A 22,484-nucleotide genomic window follows, 5' to 3' on the forward strand; every position below is an offset into this window, starting at 1 on the left:
TTCACCAAAATCCTTTACACTATACCAACACATGGTACATTTAACCTTCTCTGTATATACGTCATAATAGTGAAACTGACTTTGAAACCGGAAACTACAGAAGAATAGTGTAGTTGCCGGAAAGGTTCTTGGTCGGAAATTGAATCCGTAGGTGACACCGTGTGGGAGGGTGTGTTCACCAAGATCATCATCTCCAGATTTGCAGTGAACAGTGATGTCAACGCCGCTCCACAAATCATTGGTGATATTAACAAATGAAGCCATCCCATTAGCACCATTGTATGTCCACTCAATGAAGCCATCCTGCTTCAACTTTGTTATAGAAAACAATACTCACCTCGGAAGGATGATGAATCTTATAGAGTGGTAGTAAAGCATATTTGGTAGTAGTATCTATTAATTAAATGGAGGAATATATATCATGATGTTAGAAATTCTCGGTTGTTAACTACTTCCTGCATTTGATTATTGCATGCATTGATTTTTGCATCCTTACATTTTGATGCAATGTTGTTAATGTGATCAAGATTTTACTTTGTATAGGCATAGCAGATTACAGTTGATATGCATGCTGACCCCATCGTCATGTAAATCTCGAACAAGTCAAGGAGTAGCCAAAGTAAGCTTCAGTGCAGGAAAAATTGGCAAGTGCAGAGGCACCTGTGCTCCCCCAACAGACGTGAATGGTTGCAGAACCAGAACCAATTTGGTAACATATATACAAGCTCACTTAAACCCGGAGAGAAATGTTGTATCAACCATTCAACCCACAAAGAGCTACAGATCTAATCTTCACTGCCGCATCCACAACCACATTATCATAAGAAATAAGATCCTTTTTTTGTTGGGGTTGGTCACTGGTTATGAGACTGGGATATTTAACAAACACTATAAGAACATGCATATATGCCTTAGAATTTCCCCATTCTTTTGGTCGGGTAGTCGGGTTCCTAAATATATTTTTTTCATCATTGTTTTGGCCAATCAATTACAATAGAAAGGACTCACTAGCCAAAGAATAAGAACATCAGAACAGAACTTTAACATCATGATTTTAAGATGAATGCAGTGTTCATTCTTTTATCTGAGATGTGAATTATCAAAACATCATGATTTCTGTCAAGGAGGGTCGATCTCTATGACATTCCAGTTGGGAGAGCATCTGTCATACCGGTTGGTGTCGCAGTTAAACCTGAAGTCTTGGTCATATTCATTTACACTAACCAACTTTAACCTTCGTAATCATTAGTCAGGGACTCAGGGTTGATAACTAAATTCATAAGTGCCATGGCGGGGGAGGGTTCTGGCACCAAGATCACCATTCCCGGATTTGCAGTGAACGGAGCCAGAGCTAGCGGCTCTACAAATCGTTGGGTGATGGTAGAACTACTTTCACCAGAAATAGTTATGGTAAACGGTTATAATAGCGTTAGCATCACTTCGTCTCCCATCAACGAAGCCATCCTAGCTAGCTTGAGATTTTTTTTTAGAATTTAGAACGAAAAAGTACGAAACATTAATTCTAAGTGGAGCAAGTAATTAGGGTGTAATAATAATGGGAATGAAAGCAAAACTCACAAAGAAAAACCAAGTCTCAAACTCTGGAAAGCTTCGGGCCTGCCAAGTATATTCAGAAATGTTTCATCTACACGCCCTTTAGGGCCGTGCCTTCTCTCCTGAATTTCCCAATTCCTCATCCCCTTCCGGAAAATATTAAGAACTATTTAATAACTAGCTCTTTCGGTTAGTAGACCAAGTTCACTAAAACTTGATATTCTGATCACACCTGTAAACCAAATTTAATTTTTGGTAAACAGACCGAGCAAGAAAACACCAAGCAGAATAAAAACCGACTATAAGAAAAGGTTAATAGAAGAGACTTGCAGAAACAGAAACTGGAATAAGCCAGGCAACAATGCTATCAAATTAAACGTATCCAAAAACCAAATTAATATACAAAATGAACTTAAACAGTATTCTAAAAATATAACTTACCAAGTCCGTTCATATTCATTGTATGGCCTGGTGAACCAGAGGTTTATGAGGCTTTGGAGCTGAAAGAAACAAAACAATACACATTAGAGACATGAAGAAGCTAGGAAAAGGGTAGTTCAAATGCAAGTTTGGTTTCATGCATTTAAAACATGCTACAAACTGAGATCCCTAACTTGAGCAAAAGGGAATTGATGAATTCAAAAGAGAAAGCAAATATGAACGATTCTGCCATCTGAATGCGTCTAAGAACAAACATAAATTATTCTTAAAACAGATACCATTAGGGTTTCCTTGCTCGTAAAAGTTGTGGAAAAGAAAGACTGCTTCTGATGCCATTATCCCTCCAGTGCATTTGAAACCTTTCCCCTGTGGTACTCCACCACTATAAAACAAAATAGAAAGTGAGACTGATGCAACAATCATCTTGAGTAGAAGATTAAGAACCAAACAGTAGTTTAAAGATTAATGACTATTGCAAGCAAAAAACCAGCGAGTTAGGCACGAGCTTCAGACACTCAGAGAACAGGATCCCTAGAAACTATTACCAATGTAACTTTCCTAATGGTAATAGACAATCAATGATACTTTGCATTCAATTACGCCCATTACATAAAAAATAAACAAAACTATTTAAAATCAAACATAATAAAAAAATACTCAAAAGTTCCGTTAGATGATACATATAGATATATATAAAACAATTTCTGCTACAGAAAATTATAATCAACATCCTGTTTCTCGGTGTAGGGATTGTTCTACCTTCTAATTTTAAACGCAAGATTTGCTATAGCTAGTCTGACACTACCTACAACTATATATAATTTTTTTTTAAAAGAAACAGCTATTTATTGAGACAAAAAGCAAAGAACAAGGAGGCGGACAAGGATTCCGCTTTAAAAGAAAAGAGAGCAGCTACAGCTAAAGGCATAGCAGTTCATGACCAGGAACTTTCTTTTGGAATGTACATCAAACCTAGGAAACAATTTGTAAACTCTTTCCAGACAAAAAGTACTAGAGACCAGCAAAATTCTAGTCAATATTTGCTTATGGTGTTAAGTTCAGATAACAACTTCCTGGGTGCCTCAGAGCTACTTGAATGCAATGACAGTATTGATCCACACCCACCAAATTTGTCATTGGCACAACCATAAAATACTTCCTTGATACCTGACCAGCAGATAAAGTTACCTATACATAATCAAGGTCAAGAAAGAAAAGAGAAAGATAAAGGGTTTATCATTTCATGATAAAGAGGGCATACCGATAATTGATAAAGCTGCTGCACACATTATGCATGGTTCACATGTAACATAGAGGTAACATTTTGAAAACATTTCAGCAACTTCTGAAGTTGAAAGCCTCTTTTCTCTCCACTGCTGAAGAAGAGTATCAATGGCTTCCATCTCTGCATGCCTTGTAGACTGTATTTTTAAGCAAGCACAGAAATCCATAGGTGTTAATTTCCAACTTCTTATGTTAGAAGCAGACTTATATGTCTCTATAACAAAGCAAAGAAGTGACGACCCTTGCTTTTATTAAATATTAGTAGATACACCACATACAAGAGAGGTAAAGTCTGATTGATATAACAAATCAACTGATGGAAGTTCTTGCATGCATATCCAAGAATTTATGAAAATAGAGGGAGCAATGGGTAGAACGTGGTTTTAAATGCAAAATCAGAACTTTTCAATTAACTTATCTAATGTAAAAGGACATGAATGACATGTTCTCCATTCTAATAGACGGAATGAGAATCATAGGGATAGTAAAATAAAGTTCTTATGAAAAGATCATCACATAAGTGAAGATATTGTACACTGAGACAGAAACATAGACATAGAACGAATTAGTATTCAGCGACATAGCACATAGTCTAGTTCCAACTAACTGAGGTAGTCTCAGTCATCCCACATCAACCATTAGGGTATTACTGAAAATGTACATTACATGGACCCCGTCTTTTTTTACTCATAGGAGAAAACTGTTTGGGGAGAAGACACACTTGAAATTTGAGAAACTGTCCTAACATGAAGCCACTAGAGATACGTGAGGATGTATTAGAAGTCAGAAATACGAGTTAGATATTACCAGAAACGAACAAAGGAAACCAACACCAGAATACAAAATGAATAGTATGAAGCACAAAAATGAAAACGTGTCGATGGGATTTTACATTTCTTGTCTCGTTAGTACGATTCCTTCCAGATGCTATGACCTTTCCATCTCGAACAATCACACAGCTGATCAATCAAAATTTTATACATTAGAGAAACTAACACAATCATATTAACATAGTCTTGATTTTTAACAAATGAAACGGATTTTAAACATACAAATTTTCCTGATCAATAGCATGCTACTTAGACAATCTTCAATTATATAACTAATAGGATCAATCCAAAAGTTATGTGAACAAAGAAAATGGATAAGAGGTGAAATAGAAAGAAACGGGCATAGAATATAAGATGCTAAGACACAATGAATTTATAATAAGTACAAATGGTATACCCGACAGGAACTTCAAGGCTGTCCAAAGCTAGCTTTGCCTACTTAAAGCAATACAGAAAAGAAGTTAAATTTCAGTTATGGAAGCAAATTTAACACAGAATAAGATTAATTAATTAATATATATAAATATAATTATATATCTAAAGCAGAATAAAGTAAAGCCAGGCAATCCACATGAGGACTAGTGTTTCGATCAGCTGAAGGCAAATTTTTATAATTGATAGGAAAAATCAGTCAGATTGTTGAAACTATCAATAGCACCAACAACCACAGTTGAGCAACAAAACCAAGCTCAACCATAGTATAAAAGGACCAGAAATTGTAAATTGCACTGCTGAGGTCTCAGAACTGTACAGAAACCTCAGTGAAAGCAGACAGTAACTTAACCAGACGAGTCCATCATTAAAAACAACTATGTCAGGGATAGAAAAAATTTCACTTCCTGAAATCCAAGCCAGATTACATCCACGATATAAAAACCTGTAATCTAGTTCTTAAACTGAACCTAAATGACCAAGAAAGACCTGATCGTTTAAAATTACAACCTAATTGGGAGAAGTATATACATTACCTGTTGTATAGCAAGATCCATAAACATTAGGGTATCATCGTTAGAGTTCTCCTCTCCAAGAGATGCCATCTATTTTGAGAGAGAAAGGCAAATTGTCAAGAAAATAGCAACCAAAATAGACAATTGTCTGTAACAGTAGAATCAACTCAACTCATTTGGGTGAAATACTGCAAATGCATATGCAAGATTTGTATCAAGCCTAATTTACGACCACAAAAAATAACAATGTGTCATTTTTTTTAATGTGTAAACATATTAAGAGAAAAGAGTACTTTAGTGCTGACATCTTGAATGAGAACTAAAGACTGGACAAAACAAGAAGAACAAGAAACTGATTGCCAGAATGAAAAGAGAAATGCCTTAAAAAAATTTGAATGTGCAAGGCAAACAGACAAAAAACCAAATCAAAAGTGTAAACACCCATTGTAACCATGTTAATGAAACCAGAACTTGAACCTGAAATGAACTAAATAATCAGCTACAGTCAGATGTTGCATCACGAGGAAGCAAACCCATGCTGATGCTGGTTTTCCTCTCTTTACCTTTACCTGTTATTTTGTTTTTCCATTTTCCTCAGCAGTTCAAATTTCAAAATTCACCACAACATCAGTGTTTTTTTTTTTTTAAAATTGAAGTTTTATTTTGATGAAACTTCACATTGATTCTATAAAAAAAAAATAGCCAGATTAAAATTCAGTAAAGAAACAAAAACCAAGCAGATCTCAAGTGTTCCTCCAACTTAGAAGCATATAGGATCTAACTGAGGACAAAGTTATGTGCTTTTTAAGGGACAGGTGAACTGAGACATGATTTAATTGATTGATAATCTTCATGTTAACTGTTTGACTTTACTTTATAACAAAACTTTTCCCAGCGGCAGAAAATTCGAGTTTCCAGAAAATGAACTACAAACCCACTTCATGTATTTTCTTCGTCTTTAGACCAAAACATGTTACCTAGTGTCCACATGAAAACTCCTTCAATAACACATAAATAACCAGGTTATTAAAACCTTCTCTAATACAGCAAATCACACCAATATCAAGAAGCTGCAATACCATACCAATCAACACTTGTAGATAAAAAAATAATATCAAGAACCCAGATTATATAAGCAAAACCCAGAGATTCATTAACAAAAAGATTGATTCTTTCAGCTAATTAACTACTAAGAAATAGAGTCCAGGAAATTACCATGGGTACTATGAAGGGTACTGAGAGTCTGAGACTGAACTAAACTTGGTGGTCGTATTGGGTAGTTGGGTAAATCAGTGGAAACCAATAAAATCATTCAGAGTTGAGAAATCTAAGTGTACAAGTGAACAACAAATGGAGGGAGAGACAAAATATGGAGGGTTTTTGTGACTCCCAACGACGTCGTTGCAGGTTAGCTGGGTGAGAGACTTTTCGACTAATTCTCAATTTGGTTGCGACTTTTTGAAATGTAAATTTATATTTATGTGTAAAAATTGGACAAGATGTGTAAATTAAAATTACCGTAATCCGGTATTACCATTAAGATGACTAAATTGAAATGGTGCCAATTAATATAGCATATTCTTTTTTTTCTTTTTCTTTTTTATAGGAAAATAAACACTAAATAGAGGTGTTTTTAATGCACCCAGAGTTTACAGAGTCAAATATTAACAGTGTTAATTAAGGCTAAGACTGCACCCATAGTTTACAGACTCAAAAGTTTAGAGTGTCAATTAAAGCTAAGACTGCATCAGGAGGAACACACTCCTTTCAAACACACGAATTATTAAACCTATGACCAAAGTTTGCAAGTTCGTTTCTCTGAAAACATGTTTGAAGCTGATGAACTCGAATGAGCTTCCGAATGAACTTCGAAGGGATTCAATATCTTGACAAAGCTTGAGCAATCTCCATGGGGTGCAGAGACGCCAGTAATGACATCAATCACAAACTTGGAGTCGCCTTCAACCTCCACCTTTTTAAAGCCTTTTTTTTTTGCATCAATGAGGCTGTTACGGAGAACTAGGGCTGCAGCTACACGAACATGCTTATGGTCTTATGGACAAGCTTTGGAGCACTGCAACTCTTGCAATAAAATGGAAAATGATTCAAAATTAGTAATGGATAGCATTGAGGGTGTAGTTCAAGTATCTTGAGGATCAAGTTTCGTGTTCATGTTATCATTTGCTAGCTATCTCCGCAACAATTCCAAAATGTTAATTTCAAGCTAGCACGTCTTTTTAGAAGCAAACTTCTTGGCAGATGTCATCTGTCGTAACTTGGCCTTGCCAGGATCTGTTCTTGTTTTGTTAGTTGCAAATACTACTGGGTTTGATCAGGTAGAAATGTAATTTTTTTTTTTTTGTCAGAAGTTAGAAAGTTGTTGTCGTAGGGGTTTATATGAAGAGTAAAGGTAAGAATATAACTTGGTGATCAGGAAAATAGGTATCAAGTAAAGCTCTTTTTACAAAGTTACCCAATTTCAAAAACTCGAAAAGAATAGCTGGCATTAGGAAACTAACAAAATGACTTTCAAGTAACATGATTTCATATATGGAATTATGGTTACATTTTGCCTCCAACAAAAACTCTCTACCTACAAAAAGGTATTGATCATGACCTTGGAACCAAGTGTCCTTTTGCTTAAAGACTAGAAGAACTCGAAGAGAAAAATATAAAAATGAGAACCTAGACCAAAAGTTGTTGGATTCTCTATGCTCCTCTTCTTGATCAATTTGCTAGTCTCAATCTCATTGCTCTTAGTATGAGAAAAGTAAGAAATAAAAGAAATTAACAAAAACTGGAAAAACTAATTGATACAACAAAAGAGAACTGGCAGAGAGTGTAGAAGTGTTTACGGCTTCAATCCTAAAAATGACCATTCATATTTCCTTTTGTCTTTGGCTATTTGTGCTAGAGTTTGGCCTTCTCACAAATCTACCCTGCGACAAAACAAGGAACACCCATATGAGTGAGACTGAAACCATAGAAGTACTTATAGGCTTATAGCAGGTTCTACAGACTAAGGAGGAGTAAGTCTACAACTCGTTTTTTAAGCAATGAAAGCCGACTCTTATGTACAATAGTAAAGAACAGCGGTCTGTTACTTGTCTACTTCGACGCTAAGAGCATTTATGCATATTTTTTGAGAAATTATTTTTCTTGCCGATAGTTTCAACATAAAAATGACACTCTAAACTCTAATAACTTCCCACAAGTTTAATCTACTTATCTTCTGAAGAAGTTTCATCAACTTTCAATTTTGGACTTTCTCTTTCTCATAACGAGCAGAAACAAAGAGGGACAAATTTTATGGGGGGAAAAAACATATATATGTATGACAACTTCACATGTGACTTGTGTTGTGAATCATCACATCTTCTATCTTACCATTGTTCACTTAATATTATCATATAGTTTTGGACTTTTCAATAACAATTTTAAGCTTGTCATAGCATCTCGCATCAAGCAATCCTTAAGATTCCATAAGGAATGGAATTGGCTCTGTTCAACTCATTTTCTGATCAAATGCAAACTTGGAAAATAACAATTTACAAGAGAAGTACCTTCATTCTTGGTCGTCGATCAGCGTTAACTTTACGGACTTGATACCTAATTTTTTTCGAGAAGAGGCGTGTACGCCGCTTTTCTTTGTAACGGAGGACGCTAGCCTCTCTCAATCCACCGGCGTCCGTGAATAAATCAATCTGCGCCAGCCTGGCCTGCCCCCAAAAACAAACACACAGCTGATTAGTGCTCCGCAGCACACCGTTTAGGCTTAATAAATTCATAATCCTCAAATTAATAATCTAAACAAGGGCAATCGTGTCATTCTGCAAAATTCTTTTTTTCAGTTACCCAGAAAAGGGGACCATTGCTGCCACAAATTAATAAAGAAATATGTTCATGGAACAAGTACTTCGACATCACGGCAATAGCAATGAAATTGACATAAAATTCATTTAAAAACCTTAAAACTATTATGACTCATCATTCTCAAAAAAAAAAAAAAAACTTATATGACTCATGGTTGGTGAAAAGTAATCTTTTTCTTAGTTTGGTTTGGAACGTTTATAATGTTACACATAGACCACCGTCACACCTCATAAATGGGTTTGTAAAATCTTAAATATATATTGACCCCAAAAACACAATTACTCTAGTCTTCTAATATTCATCATTACTAAGCAAAAAGATCTAATAGTAAAAAAAAAGTTGAGAAAAATTATGTAATACAGAAAATTATAGTATTTCTAGATATTTCTAAGTTCGTTTGTACTATATAAAAGATGTCTTTTGTACCTCATTTTATTAAAAACAAAAAACACTTATGTTAATTGATGATGCATTAAGTGCACCTTTCAAACAAAAATGATGCATTAAGTGCTAAACTGAACCAACTTTATTCCGACAAAACAAAAATAAACAAAAATAAAAAGACACGCGCACACGAACAGAGTTTCAAGACTTGGACTTTGAAACCAACAACAACTGGTTTAAGGTTTGTAGGCGAAGGGATGAGTAACATACAGAGACATCGTTTCCATCAGCGCCGCCCTGAAGCTCCTCCGGGAACGGCGACGCTTTGTCTGACCAAGCATTCAAAACGTCGTCGTAGTCCAGCTTCAGCATCAACTGCCTAGTCTCCGCTTCCGGCTCCTCCTCCTCCTCCTTCGTACTCTGACTCGTCTTCGGACTACCACTCTTCTCCGCCAGCTTCGACTCCACCACCGCCAGCTTCTCCATCTTCTTCTTCTTCTTCTTCCCCGCAGAAGGCGGCGCGGCCGACGGCCGAGATTTGTTGAATCTGGGCGAGATTTCAAGAACATCGACGGTGGGGAAACTCCACCAGTTCACCCCATCGTCAACTTGCCTCAACGGCCTCACTCCTCCTCGTCTGAATCCGAACCCGAATTCCAAGTTCCCGCCAAATCCCAACCCCATTGGGTAGCCATAACATGAACCCATCATCATTTGGTCACTACTAGTAGTAGTGGACGACTCGTCGACCGAGTCTATGTTCATGCTGGTTGTACTACTCCCCATGATGCTATCAATACCCTCCTCAATCTCCTCGTCCAACATCGATTCCGCGTCGAAGTCGTCACATATCTCCATGGAGGAGTTGGGATTGGAGTCGAAGTTCACCGGGGAGTTGAATTCCCCGGGAGAGTTGCAGGACTTTTCGAACGAATTGATGGATTTCGGCTCGAAACGGGAGTTGGGTTTTTCCAGAATTGGGTTGTGAAGGAGAAAAGTGGCGGGATTGTCGATGAGTCGGAGAGGGAGGAGTAATTCAGAAGATGAGGGGTCGAGGAAGGAGTCATGGGGTTTGGTGGATTTGCGAGGATTTGTGAGGGTTTTGGTGGAGAAGATGTTGGGGTAAGCAGTGGAGAGTAATGCAGCGGCTTCATTGTAAGTCTGGTTGGGACGTTTCCGAGGAGTTCGGGGTTTTCGGGTTGAGATTGCGAGGGCGGAATTGCTTGATTCCGAGAGGGTGGAGGAAGGGGAGGAAATTTGGGAAGTCCGGGTTGAAGTGGAAGGGGATTTGACTATGTCAAGCTCAAATGCATAGGTTCTTCCGCCACCGCTAAAACACGAAGACATTTGGGGATGATTTCTAGGAACACTAACCGAAGTTCAAGGTTGAATTTTGGAACTTTGCCTAAATTCAGGTTGGGTTTAAGCCCTGAGAAAACACAGGATTTGAACTCATGGAACTGAAATGAGGACTAAAAGCCAGAAAGGTTCGCTAAATGAAAACTTTAAGGTCCACAAAGCCAAAAGTTTCGAAGGACGAAAAAGAAAATAGGTACAAAACCCTAAACCCTGAACTGAAAAGTACAACAAACAAAAGGGTCTTAATTTAGGTGAAAAAAAAACGAAAGGAAACTTAGGAAAAGGCCAAAGCCCAGAAGCTTTTGGAATAAAATAGAAACAGGAACGCACTAGAGAAATTGAAGTTTGAAACCTCGCAATTAAGAACAAGGGAATCAAAATCCCCCCATGACTGGGTTTCAACTTTCAACTACCCAAGAAACAAACCTCGGAAGAAGAAGGAAAGGCTCGCAATTGACACGCTTCCTCGCTCAATCAAATCAGTTTCTCAGAGAACAGAGTATTCCCAAAACCAAGAAGAAGGAAAGAACGAACTCGGAGAATTCAAAGTTGGATGGGAACTGGGGATTGGGCAAATCGAATGGGAAATATCTTAGAAAGGAAAGTTGCCTAATAAAGGAAACCAGGAGTGAGTAATCGGAGCAAAAAAGAGGAGGGTGGCAGAGAGGTCTTGCAGAGGGGAAGAGGTCACGAGGCTAAACTAGACCAAATAAAAGGGAGAAGGAACCGTTGGGGGAGTCTGAAAATATATGGAGGGACAGACACACACAGTGACACAAGGATTCTCTCTCTCTCTCTCTCTCTCTCTCTTGATTTCTCTGTCTCCAGAGAGGACTGAGAGAGTGAGAGACTGGGAAGTGCCTATGTATGAGTGATGGAGGTGAGACAGGGGAAGAGACAACGCTCAGTTTCAGCAGTTCTGGGTGTGGGACCATTTTCCCTTTCAGCCTTTAGCCTTTTCTCTCTTTCTTTTTACCGCTTCAAATCTCCAATCATTTATTTTTCCTTCCCATTTTCTTTTCAATTCTTATATGATATTTGCCGACTGAATATCAAATAAATATCAGGAAAGAAGAAAAACATCTTACTGTAACAAAAAAAATTACATGGATACAACCTGAATACGAAATTTGCAACACCTTTATATTTTCCATTTTTGCTTGCTTATACTCCAGTTGCCCCATCCATTCTTTTTTTTTTTTTTGGGGCTCCATTATAGAACTTGACAATGTTAGAATTTGTTCCGATCCCTTTTATGTAATTAAGATGCACCTGTTATATAGAATGCTCTTGAGGCCTTGAACTCCATAGCAGCACCATAGAAGCTAATTAAACCCCATGACATATACTGATACAGCATTGTTCTCATGTGCTTATAATGCTTCCTTAAAGAAACCATAATTGTTCTTGTGAAATTTTGATTTTGCAATATTAATTTTGATCTCTGCTTTCTGTTGTGTGTGTGTATTAGATACTAGATGTTTGTTAATTTTTTATTGTTACTTCTACTTTTGTTTATTTTTGTTGAGATATAAGAAGGGAAGAGTCTTTGGGACGTTAGAAAGAGAAGGAAGTAGAGAGAGAGAGAGAGAGAGAGAGAGAGAGAGGGGTAAGGGGAAAGAATCCGAGGGGAAAACATGAGAGGGAGAAAAGGTTGTTTAGTTAATGCTTCCAAATTCATGCTTATTTTAGGAGTTTGGTTTTTATTTTGTTCTACTGAGGTGTGTGCCTTTCTACCTGGGAATTATGCTTTTGTTTTCATCATTTTTCACTGTTGGTTTTACTTTGGGATCTTTAGAGTCTGGTAAAACTTTTGCAGTGTTAACTAACTGGTTATGTTGCATGTTTGAAGAGGTTGCAGTATATTGGCCATTATCATAACAAATGTCCATCAACCAACAAGTCACCTCGAAAAAAAATGTGAGAAATAATGCTAGTTATTTTCGATCTATATATATAAACACACATTGTTGCCTAGCTCCAACTGAAATGTCGACCATAACTATCCTTTAATCAAGAGTTCTTAATACAGTTTGAGACAAGTTCACAACAAAATAAATAAATAAAAACCAAAAAAAAAAAAAAAACCCAACCAAGTTTTTCCGCAGTGTCATTTTAACTTGGACATAATCAACACCATCGTGTGGTGAAGGTGGATCCAAATATTCTCATCCTAACTATGGGACAAGCATGGATCGATGTGTTGTTTGGATGGATCCTTAGCCATACCAAACCTGCAAAAGTTACTAGAGATTTTATGGAAATGGTTTCTTATCTGCCGAGGTGGCGAAAGGCCATTGGAGCATGTAGATTTTCTAGGGTTTATGGGCTGGAGGATATTCACGTGTATCAAGAAATAAGGTGGGTTTTTGGATCTCTTGCTTATCATAGTTGTGGTGCAATGATTTGAACCTTTTTGGTGTCTTTTGAATTGCTATGTGCGGTAGATGGCGTTCATACGTTGAGCTTATTAGGTTCATTTACTTGAAGATTACAATATCAATTATCAAACCCTCATGTTTTTGTCACAACCATCTCATATCATTGGATATGGACCCTCCATCTTATTAGGTTTCCATAATTTCCCCACATATGTATGTGACTGGATAATAAGATATCAACAATAGATTACGTTTACCATAGTTGTGCTCAAGTGAGCTCAACAACTAAAGGTGCTCAACTGTTATTGAACTTGAATCGAATGATAGACATAAACCAGATTATGAAACTAATTATTTTATTTTTTTATCATACAAACAACTGAAATGCTATAACAAGTCTATCATGAGTTGAACTTACTACCTCCCACTTATAAAGGAGAGAATGATGTCACTAGACCAAATGATACTGAATCTAATTATGTTGATATTATAGATTTTACACTCAAAGTATATTTGTAAAAGAATTAAAAATGACTTGGAAGCAACAAGAATTTAAAAACATGAACTTTTTACTATATTTTTCAAAGGATGGACCGATATGAAGGGACAAAAGTCAACATGTTATGGCTCTTGGTAGATTTCCCAATCCTCTGATACATTATCTTTTCAAAAGCTATTTCCCAAAATATCAAGATACATTCATCATCTATCAGTTGAAATATTCCCAGTAGAAAGTAATTTTTATGACACTTCTAGTAAGATAGATTTTACTCATAAATATCGATTCGGTTAAAAAAGGAAACCTAGAACTCTCATTCTGCCATCTGCAACTGCAAATTAGAAAGGGCATTCTGCCCACCTTTTCTAAGCCACTAGATTCTCTGGCAAACGTGTTCTTCTTCCTCATTACAAACAAAACTTATCATTCACCTTGCACAGTTATCACAAAGTCAAAATAATGCAGGGTAACAGTCTTCCATACCGAATCTAGGTTTAGAGAGAAAGTTCCATTTTATTTTACTGTTTTACTTCATCATTACATTACAATCTTGTCTGTAATTCTCGCAACGTCATCAAAGATCATATAACTTTTACTCAAAAATAGAATAGTGGAACGATGTAAAAAGTGATTGATCTTCAAAACAATCATTTACAGAATAAAATTGAAAGAATTAGTTTTACGTGTGACCATTTAAGTAACAAGTCTTTGAATTCGATTCAAGAAACGAATAAATGAAATCGCAGGTCTAGCCGTTTAGCTAGAACTTGAAAGAAAGAGTGAAGTTTGAAAAATAAGAAAGAGAGAGGTGTGGGGTTGGGAAGAAAAGGCCAAAAGGGGGAAGGGAACGTCCATGATTTTCTGACCTCAAGACTGAGGGAGTGCATATGATATCCTCTCGATGGAAAGAATGAGTGACCACATCTTATCTTGGCAATCCGACTTGGAATTTCCAGAGCCCTTGAAATTGGATAAACACAAATCTCAATCTCAAGTAGCTAGAGAGAAGAGAAAGCAAATCGAGGGTTCTACTGTTTTAGGATTGGAGAGACTTGACGAAACATACCTGTGACACATACTTCCTGCTAGCTGCACCCAATAGGGCCAGACAGTCTCATGTAATTATCACAAGCATTTTATCTTCTCTCACTCTCTTAACAGGTTTTGTCCTCAACAGCACATGATGGAGAATATAGGATATATGATAAGAGTACCCAGCAATGTCTTCACGGACTGATTCATCGACTTCACTTCACCTTCAATACTATTTGTTTCCCCTAATATATGGTAATACGTCTTCTAAATTGGGTCTATCACAATGCGCTTGTTCTATATCAATTTTTCATTACTATTGTATTGAGAAATAAAATTTATAGTCTTGATGATACCCTGTTTCTGAAGTCATATTCTGTTGAGATTTTTAATATTTGGAATTTGGCATTGTAGTCAAAACTAGGCAATCAGCTAGCGCAATGCTGCGGGTTCTTTTTTGTTCTGTTTCTTTTTGTTTGATGTCCTCAAAATTGTTCAGAACATATAGATACAATTGTAAGGTAGCAATGATACGATATAGAATAATAGAAACGTCAACTGAAATGCTATCAGTTTACATACAAAAAAGCTAGAACTTTAACAGAAGTATAGGCTAGAACTTTTACAGAAGTATAAAAGGAACGCCATTTCTGACAACCATATAAATGATCTTGGTTCATATCATGCTGCAGCTTCCCTTGCTCAACTAAGCTTTCAATTCCGTGCCTGAAAGCACAAAGCTTGAATTCCGGGACAGTGGGCAGTGGTTTTACTAATTGGAAATACTGATCAGTTCACATAGTTCTTGTACAGAACTAACATTGTGATAATAGAACAATCAAGGAAGTGAAACATAATATTAACACTGACAGAGTGCTTGTGTTGTCATCGAGCTTTTCAGTAAATTATAAATGTGATATCCCTGCTGCCCACCATCTTCATTGATCTTCTCCAAAACCTGGTACTGGAGAGTTATAAAGTACTTGGCAGTCTTTATTTTCCTTGAGGTGTCATTTGTGGAATGGCTAGTCTTTTAGAATAAACGATCCACAGTCATCACCTTTGCAAGACAAACCAAAATATGCATATTTGAGAAAGCTCTTCAGGCTTTGCATGTTCCAATACACCAGACAATTCTTAAAGTGCATAATATCAAATTGCGAAACCAACCTTGAATCGTGAAGATTTTCGAAACCCATCGTTTGTAGATGAACAGAAACCGCGGGGAGTCTCGATGGTGTGTATCCGATGACAGAAGCTTGCAAGGCCTTGTTTCACTACCAATTGAAGCAAAGAACAGGACTTGTTACAGCAAATTAAGTCACTTATTATTAGGAAAAAAAAAAGACTGCTCACTTTGCATGAACAATGGCATTGTGACACAAAGCTAGTGTCCTCACCATTGCTAAGTCTCTTCCCCTTGGATTACCATGTCTCTGTTGACAGATCCTTCAATCGAAAACATGAAATAATTAAATTGAAGACAAACACAAAATCAAATATTCTGTAAATGAAGAAAAGGAAGTACCTTGTATCCAAAAAAAGTAGTACCTTTCCTCAAAGAAATCTCTAAAATCATCAATAACAACCAACACAGGAAATTCGTCATACAGGTGGAATGCAGCAAAAAATCTTAATCCCTTCATCCTCATCCCCATACCTATATACACAATAGCACTTACTTAGAATCTCCATACTATCATTATGATCAGGAAGGCTTCAAACTAATCGCATCTTGGAGTTAACAAATAGAAAAACCATAATTCGTAAACAACATTAAACATTGGCCAGAATATTGTACAGGAATATAAAAGACATTGACTTTCTCTTGAAAGCTAATAACTAATGTTTATGATTCATTGACCATTAGTAATGCAGCTGCTCTCATATGCTATGACTTAGTCTAAACCATTTCCTAACCCACCATTATTCATTACCTTAGCTAATTCCAAATGTATGAATGACGAAATTTTATAGTTTCGGATCAAAAAAGGAATAAGAAAAACATAAACTATTGATGAAGTTATTAGGTTATTCAACAAAACCAAACAGATATCAGAGTTCTTCATCAGATCAAACACATATTTGATGTAAAAATTGCAGCTTCCAACAGAACCAAATGAACAAACAATTAGCCAGGTTAAAGTTCTTCTTCAGATGAAAACCCAGCTTCAATTTCCACAAACCCAAACACCAACACAACCCCAAACTCAAAATGAGAAAAAGATAATAGAAACATAAAGAGATAATAAAAAATCAAAAAAGATAATAAAAAACAAGATATTCTTCCGGGTTGTTGCTATCCTGATTGGTGCTGAATCGGAGCAATTCAATGTTTAATAAATTCAAGCTTAATCTGTTTGCTGTTGTGTGACCTCTGGTTTTTATTTTAGATGACATTATTTTATTAGTTCTTAAGTGATGTTTCAGCTAGAAATGTTACCATACAGAACATCGAACCTACTGTTCCGGTGGAAAGAAATGACCTTTGCTCATTATATCTGATGAACAGACTTAATTTGTGGGAAAGTTGGTGAGAACAAAGCCCCGGAGGCACGTATCTTGCTTCTTGGTTGTAGACTCTCGTAAGGCCAAACCCATCAATTTAAAAGCAAGTTCATGCACATACAAGTGAGACACTGCCCAGCAAATTTCTTCATGCAACTATAGTACAATTCTGTTATAGTTAAAATTCAGTTTGTGATAGTGAGTTATATTGTGTGCCTTCTGCTTGGCATGGAGTAGTTTTTCACTCTTCTTTCACTGTCCATTTCCATATCCAAGCACTATGCAGGTTTAAATTGGTAAACAAATTAAAGGTAAGGCAAGATACAGTGAGACAGTAAATTTTCATGTGTAAAATAAGTTGCTCAATTTGAGGTTCAGATTTGTAATCCACACAAAATTTGAAAGAAACAATGGGTCAAGCACAATCTCACCATAGACACAACTTAAACAATCAATCAACATGAGGAACCTCAGCATAATGAATAAACTAAATGGTCTCACAACTTGGTTTAGAATGCATTACCATACGTGTAAATCGTACCTGTTATTTCTATTGCCACCCATCACAAAAACTGAGTTCTCTGGCACAGTCTGTGCAAACATAAACAGAAAGAGGCAGAGTTAACTACTCGTGACATTCTTGTAAAAGTTAAAACCTTATCAAGTTTCATGATAATAGTAAAGAAAAGAAGAAGAAGAAGGTAAACTATTGAAGTGATTCTTACAATAGGTGTCATAGTATAAGAAGATGGTTCCAGAATGAACTTTTCATTTTTCTCGACTGCATTATATGAGCTTCCCATTGTTTCCCTTAGTAGTTGATTCCACTATATAGATATATTGAAGAAATAATCTACTTAGCAACACAGAAAGGACTTGGACTATTGATATATGTAAATTAGTTTTAGATGCATGTCAGAGTTATCTGCAAGTCTGGAAGTTATGGGACAATGGTAGTTCTGTGAGCTTTCAGTAACATAGAGATTTTCCAGATAGAGTTTCATGGGTGAATGTGGCTAGACAAGTAGAAATCCTGTAGAAAGTTGGTTGAGATTTTTCATTTTCTTACAGGAGAGAAGATCTAGTATTGTGGTTTAGTGTATTGAGAAAAATATGGAAAAGACTACGCAATAGAAAAAAAGCAACAGTTACACCACCATCAAAGAACATAGCCCAGTAATCTCACCTCCACAGTATCACCTTCCTTGGCCACTATTCTTTTAATAAAGACGTCAAGGTCGGTATATCCTACTTCCTGAAGGACCGGTGAACTTTTAAAGATAACTACATCATTGGCACATGGCTTTCTGAAGTAATATGAAACCTGCAGGCAATGTTATGAGAAAGACATGTTATGTATATATTTTACCATATTCTCATCCAAACAGTAGATTGTAAGTAAAGAGAGCACACAATAAGTGGAATAATAGCAAAAAGTTCAGACGTATTTCTCCAAGCTATGGCTGATGTCAAAAACAAGAATACCACTTTACAATATCATGAAAATGAACATTCCCAAGTATCAGCTTCAAGAAATAGTAAGGACACTGAATCCAACAACATTAAACTCTTCAAGGCTATCACCCACAGAGTTTGAGAAAATAAACATACCAGAATTAACATATTAAGTTATGCAAAATCTCAGTCCGTACTACTGACTCGTTATATATTACTTTCGACTATCACCTTGATCATGTCTACCGAGTCTAATTACCTGCCCTGGAATACTTTTCTTGCTAAGCGTCTGCTGCATCCCAATAGCCTCACAAGATTTTTGTGATGGATTCCACTGATCAAATTTACTTCATTGAAGAAAATGATCCACCCACTGTCTTGTATTGAAGAACAATCTCTCTCTCTCTCTCTCTCTCTCTCTCTCTCTCTCTCTCTCTCTCTTTATGGCAACAAAACTCCCTGTATTGACAATAGGATGATTCACCTAATCAATTTCCATATATTGAATCATATTAGAGTAAGAAAGGAATAGCTGAAATGTAAAATTACTTTGTAAACAGAACCACTCCTCCTTGTCCAAGCTTGTTGGAATCATGGAAGTAATTGGTGGCATTCTCAACAACTTCATATGAATAATTGAGTTGCTTCTTCTCTGAAACAAAACAAACAAACTGAGATATCAACTCTATACGATGAGATTGAGATGCCAGATATTAGAATTTGAAGTCAAGACCTATGAACCTTTCCTCTTCTTCACCATTTTCATCCTTGTCAAGAAAACAAAAACAGAGAACCCATCATTCTTAGCAGCTTCCATGCTCAAATTCTCCCAATTCCAATGCATTAGCTTTAACCACAGACAATCGTGTCTTCGGGGCTTAGGCTCTGACTAAAGAAACTGAAAGTCGTCGTAGAAGAGCCTACCCCAAGATGGATCATCTAAGTACAACTTTACAGTTCCACCAAAAAAAAAAAGATCGGCGCTACTGTTATTTCTGTTAAATGCTAAACATTAGAGAAAGGTCATTACTACCCTCACATATCTGACTTATTTTACAGATACGTATCCGACCGTATTTGACCAGTAACTGAAGTATCTGGCCTTTTTCGGTCATACCAACGCATATCCGGTGCCTTATAGGTTCATTACTCGGTCTCCGATACACCGAACACATGCCGGATACGGGGTACTACCAGAAATGTGCCCATAAATTAATTGATCTGTGGGGCATTAATGTCTTTTCTCTTAGCATATTAGTGTTTAGCTTACATGCAAATGGAAATTTTGAGAATATTTTTTTTTTTTTTGAGAATAAATTTCTCAAAAGAAAATAGAGTGCGGTTATTTACTCAGTATACTTCTCATTCTCTTTACACCTCCTGTTTATTTTAAATATAAACATTTGCTCACTAGACATTCTTTCAAATTTCTAAAATAACCTTAGATTTATTATATATATATATATATATATATATTTCAAGGCATATTTCAATAATTTACTCATATTATACATCCTATTCACTAGACCTCTATTCCTTGATTTATTTATTTTTACTTTTTTTTTCATGTTAACCTCTTCGGCGACCTCAATTCCTTGATTTTATTTATTTAATTATTTATTTTTATTTTTTGCATAAGAATGCCACTACACCTTTATTATTTGATTAAACTGTAAGAACGATTTTTCAATGACAACAATTTCATTTCAGAATAATTTATTCGAATCATGAATCATTATCACAATCGTAAGCAATAAAATATGATACATTGTTTGAAGGCTTTGAAACTAAGGATTGTGTCTTCGTCAATGGAGATTATTCCGTTAGGTGCAATAGCTCTTTGAGCGACAATACGTGGTATTCACGTTTAGGGTTTGTATTGTTAAAACTTAATCGAATTTTATTTCAAAAAAAAACTAGTCTGATTATAATTCTTCTTCTTTTTCTTTTGTGAAATTTAATGTCTATTATTGTCATTTTGTATGAGGTTATATATGAAAGACAAAAATCCATCATCAGTCCCTCAACTCTTGTGGCAAGGCCAATGTGATACCTAACTTCTAAAACCTACCAATGTGAAACCCACACTTAATTTTTGCTACCAATATGAGGCCGGAGGCCATACTCCGTCACGTCGTCGTCTGTTTGGTCACGTATCGCGCACGTGGCCCACCAAAAAAAGGGCAATAATGACATTTCACCTTAATGGAATGAGAATCGAGTAAAACTCGTGTACGTACCCTCCCACTCGAGCCACCATCTCTCTCAAAACCTAATCGAAAACGTACCCATCGCTCCTGAAATCGCCATTTTCACGTTTTTCACAAAGATTCGATTCGAAAGGTGAAAAATCATTGATTCACTGACCAGATTAGATTCATTACGGGGTCAGTCCCTTTGTTGGGAATCTTGGACTGTAAAAAGTCATGAAGGCTATAAAGATGTTTGGGATTTTTAGAGAATCTGGATCACTAGCACAAAACAGTAAGTTTTGGAATCTCTTTTGTAATCTTCTGACTTTAGTCTTAATCTTTGTCTCATACTGTTCATCTTGTCATTATCGAAATGTTCATCGAGTTTGGGGTCCAAATTTGGTCTCGGATTTGAATCTAATTGATTTGAGTTTTCTGGTTTTTAAATGGTGGTGTTTTTGGACTGATGTTGAAGTTTGTTGACTCCAAATTAGGGTTTATAGATTAGGGTTAAAAATTGGTTTCAAGTTTAGGGTTTAATAAACAATGGATTTGAAAGGTGATCGATTGGTGTATTCTGGGTTTTTAAATGGTTTTGTTCTTGGACTATTGTTGAACATAGTTGACTTCGAACTAGGGTTTTTTTTTTTTTTTTGGTTGAAAACCCCAATTCAAACTGCTTACAATACTTGGCCTTGTTTGAATTTCAGTTCTAGAACACCTGTATACAATGGAGATTTTCCATGGAGGTTATTTCGACAAGCAATTGGATGGGACGAAGAAGTACAAGGTGCCCAGGTTCAACAAGAAAGGGTGCAAGATCTATTTGGATGGTTTAGATACCGAGAAGATTTCATCGGTAGAGATGAACAACATTGCATATGTGTTAAGGTACAGGGAGCTGCCAATCTCGTACCACTTCAAACAGCCAAAAAATGCAGCCAATGTAGGGTGGATTCAGATTGAAAGGGATAGTGATGCTATGGAGATGGTGAATATGATACCCAAGAAGAAGAGGTAGCACTACCAAAAGAAAGATTTTAGCCGATGAAAATAAAAAAACCAGGCCAACGAATTATTTTTTCGTCGGCTAAAGTGGATTTTAGTCGACGAAATTTCCCTTCGTCGGCTAATTAAAAATTTTCGTCGGCTATGGTCAACTTTAGCCGACGAAATTAAAATTTCGTCGTCTGAATAATTTTTTTCGTCGGCTATAGTCTGTGAACTTTAGCCGACGAAATTTTTAAAAGTTTAGCCGACGAAAAATATAATTTCGTCAGCTAAAGTGCCTTAATTTCATCGGCTAAAGTGTCTTATATTTGCAGATCTGGACAACAACTCATCTGGGAAAAAAAACTATACGTAGAACCTTCAAACGCAAAAAAGTCGTGAAATAAGATACGACCAGAATGGTGAAATACGTCTACAGTTGAAAAATCACGGTATTCTGGTAAAGTCTCGGTGCCGATAGTTGCGGTCAATGAAATTTACCCTTGTTATTCACTATGCGGCAGATTTGGTTTTTGGTGTCCGATTGACTATTGTGATACTTTTTCGGAAGCGTAACGGCCCTACGAGTCAACCTCATTGCTAGTGCCATAATGTATGGGCCTTTTTAGCCATCCGAGTCTGTTTAGGGCTTCAAAATGCAGTTTTCTTATTTCCGATTTAGAGTTTGACCGTTTCGATCGAGCCCTTAACCTTGTCGAATCCAGTTGAATTTTTTACCATAGACATCTTTCGTC

At 36.4% G+C, this 22,484-nt stretch overlaps 2 protein-coding genes and 1 pseudogene across 4 annotated transcripts; all 3 read right to left on the bottom strand.

Moving 5' to 3' along the window:
• Positions 1-1,395: 1,395 nt before the first annotated feature.
• On the bottom strand, positions 1,396-6,288 carry LOC101294352 (tRNA-specific adenosine deaminase 2-like). The gene is made up of 9 exons (XM_004296442.1): positions 6,272-6,288; positions 5,078-5,146; positions 4,507-4,544; positions 4,172-4,238; positions 3,257-3,416; positions 3,066-3,162; positions 2,274-2,377; positions 1,996-2,054; positions 1,396-1,786 (listed from the first exon to the last, which is right to left on the bottom strand). The coding sequence occupies exons 1-8, from the start codon at positions 6,272-6,274 to the stop codon at positions 2,011-2,013; spliced, it is 582 nt and encodes a 193-aa protein (XP_004296490.1). The 5' UTR covers positions 6,275-6,288; the 3' UTR covers positions 1,396-1,786; positions 1,996-2,010.
• Positions 6,289-7,818: 1,530 nt separating this feature from the next.
• On the bottom strand, positions 7,819-11,436 carry LOC101294647 (protein CHLOROPLAST IMPORT APPARATUS 2-like). 2 transcript variants are annotated; one of them, XM_004296443.1, is made up of 3 exons: positions 9,584-11,436; positions 8,620-8,775; positions 7,819-7,995 (listed from the first exon to the last, which is right to left on the bottom strand). In XM_004296443.1, the coding sequence occupies exons 1-3, from the start codon at positions 10,658-10,660 to the stop codon at positions 7,936-7,938; spliced, it is 1,293 nt and encodes a 430-aa protein (XP_004296491.1). In that variant the 5' UTR covers positions 10,661-11,436; the 3' UTR covers positions 7,819-7,935. The 2 variants fall into 2 exon arrangements, with proteins under 2 accessions (XP_004296491.1, XP_004296492.1); XM_004296444.1 differs by lacking the exon at positions 7,819-7,995 and having other exon boundaries at positions 8,624-8,770.
• A 3,750-nt stretch (positions 11,437-15,186) lies between these two features.
• On the bottom strand, positions 15,187-18,955 carry LOC101295123 (annotated as a pseudogene). The gene is made up of 7 exons (XR_184432.1): positions 18,807-18,955; positions 18,279-18,416; positions 17,634-17,683; positions 16,136-16,244; positions 15,941-16,033; positions 15,755-15,861; positions 15,187-15,644 (listed from the first exon to the last, which is right to left on the bottom strand). The product of XR_184432.1 is annotated as an uncharacterized LOC101295123 (transcript).
• Between the last annotated feature and the right edge of the window lie 3,529 nt (positions 18,956-22,484).

This window comes from Fragaria vesca, linkage group LG4 (assembly GCF_000184155.1).
Source record: "Fragaria vesca subsp. vesca linkage group LG4, FraVesHawaii_1.0, whole genome shotgun sequence".
Classification (NCBI taxonomy): domain Eukaryota; kingdom Viridiplantae; phylum Streptophyta; class Magnoliopsida; order Rosales; family Rosaceae; genus Fragaria; species Fragaria vesca.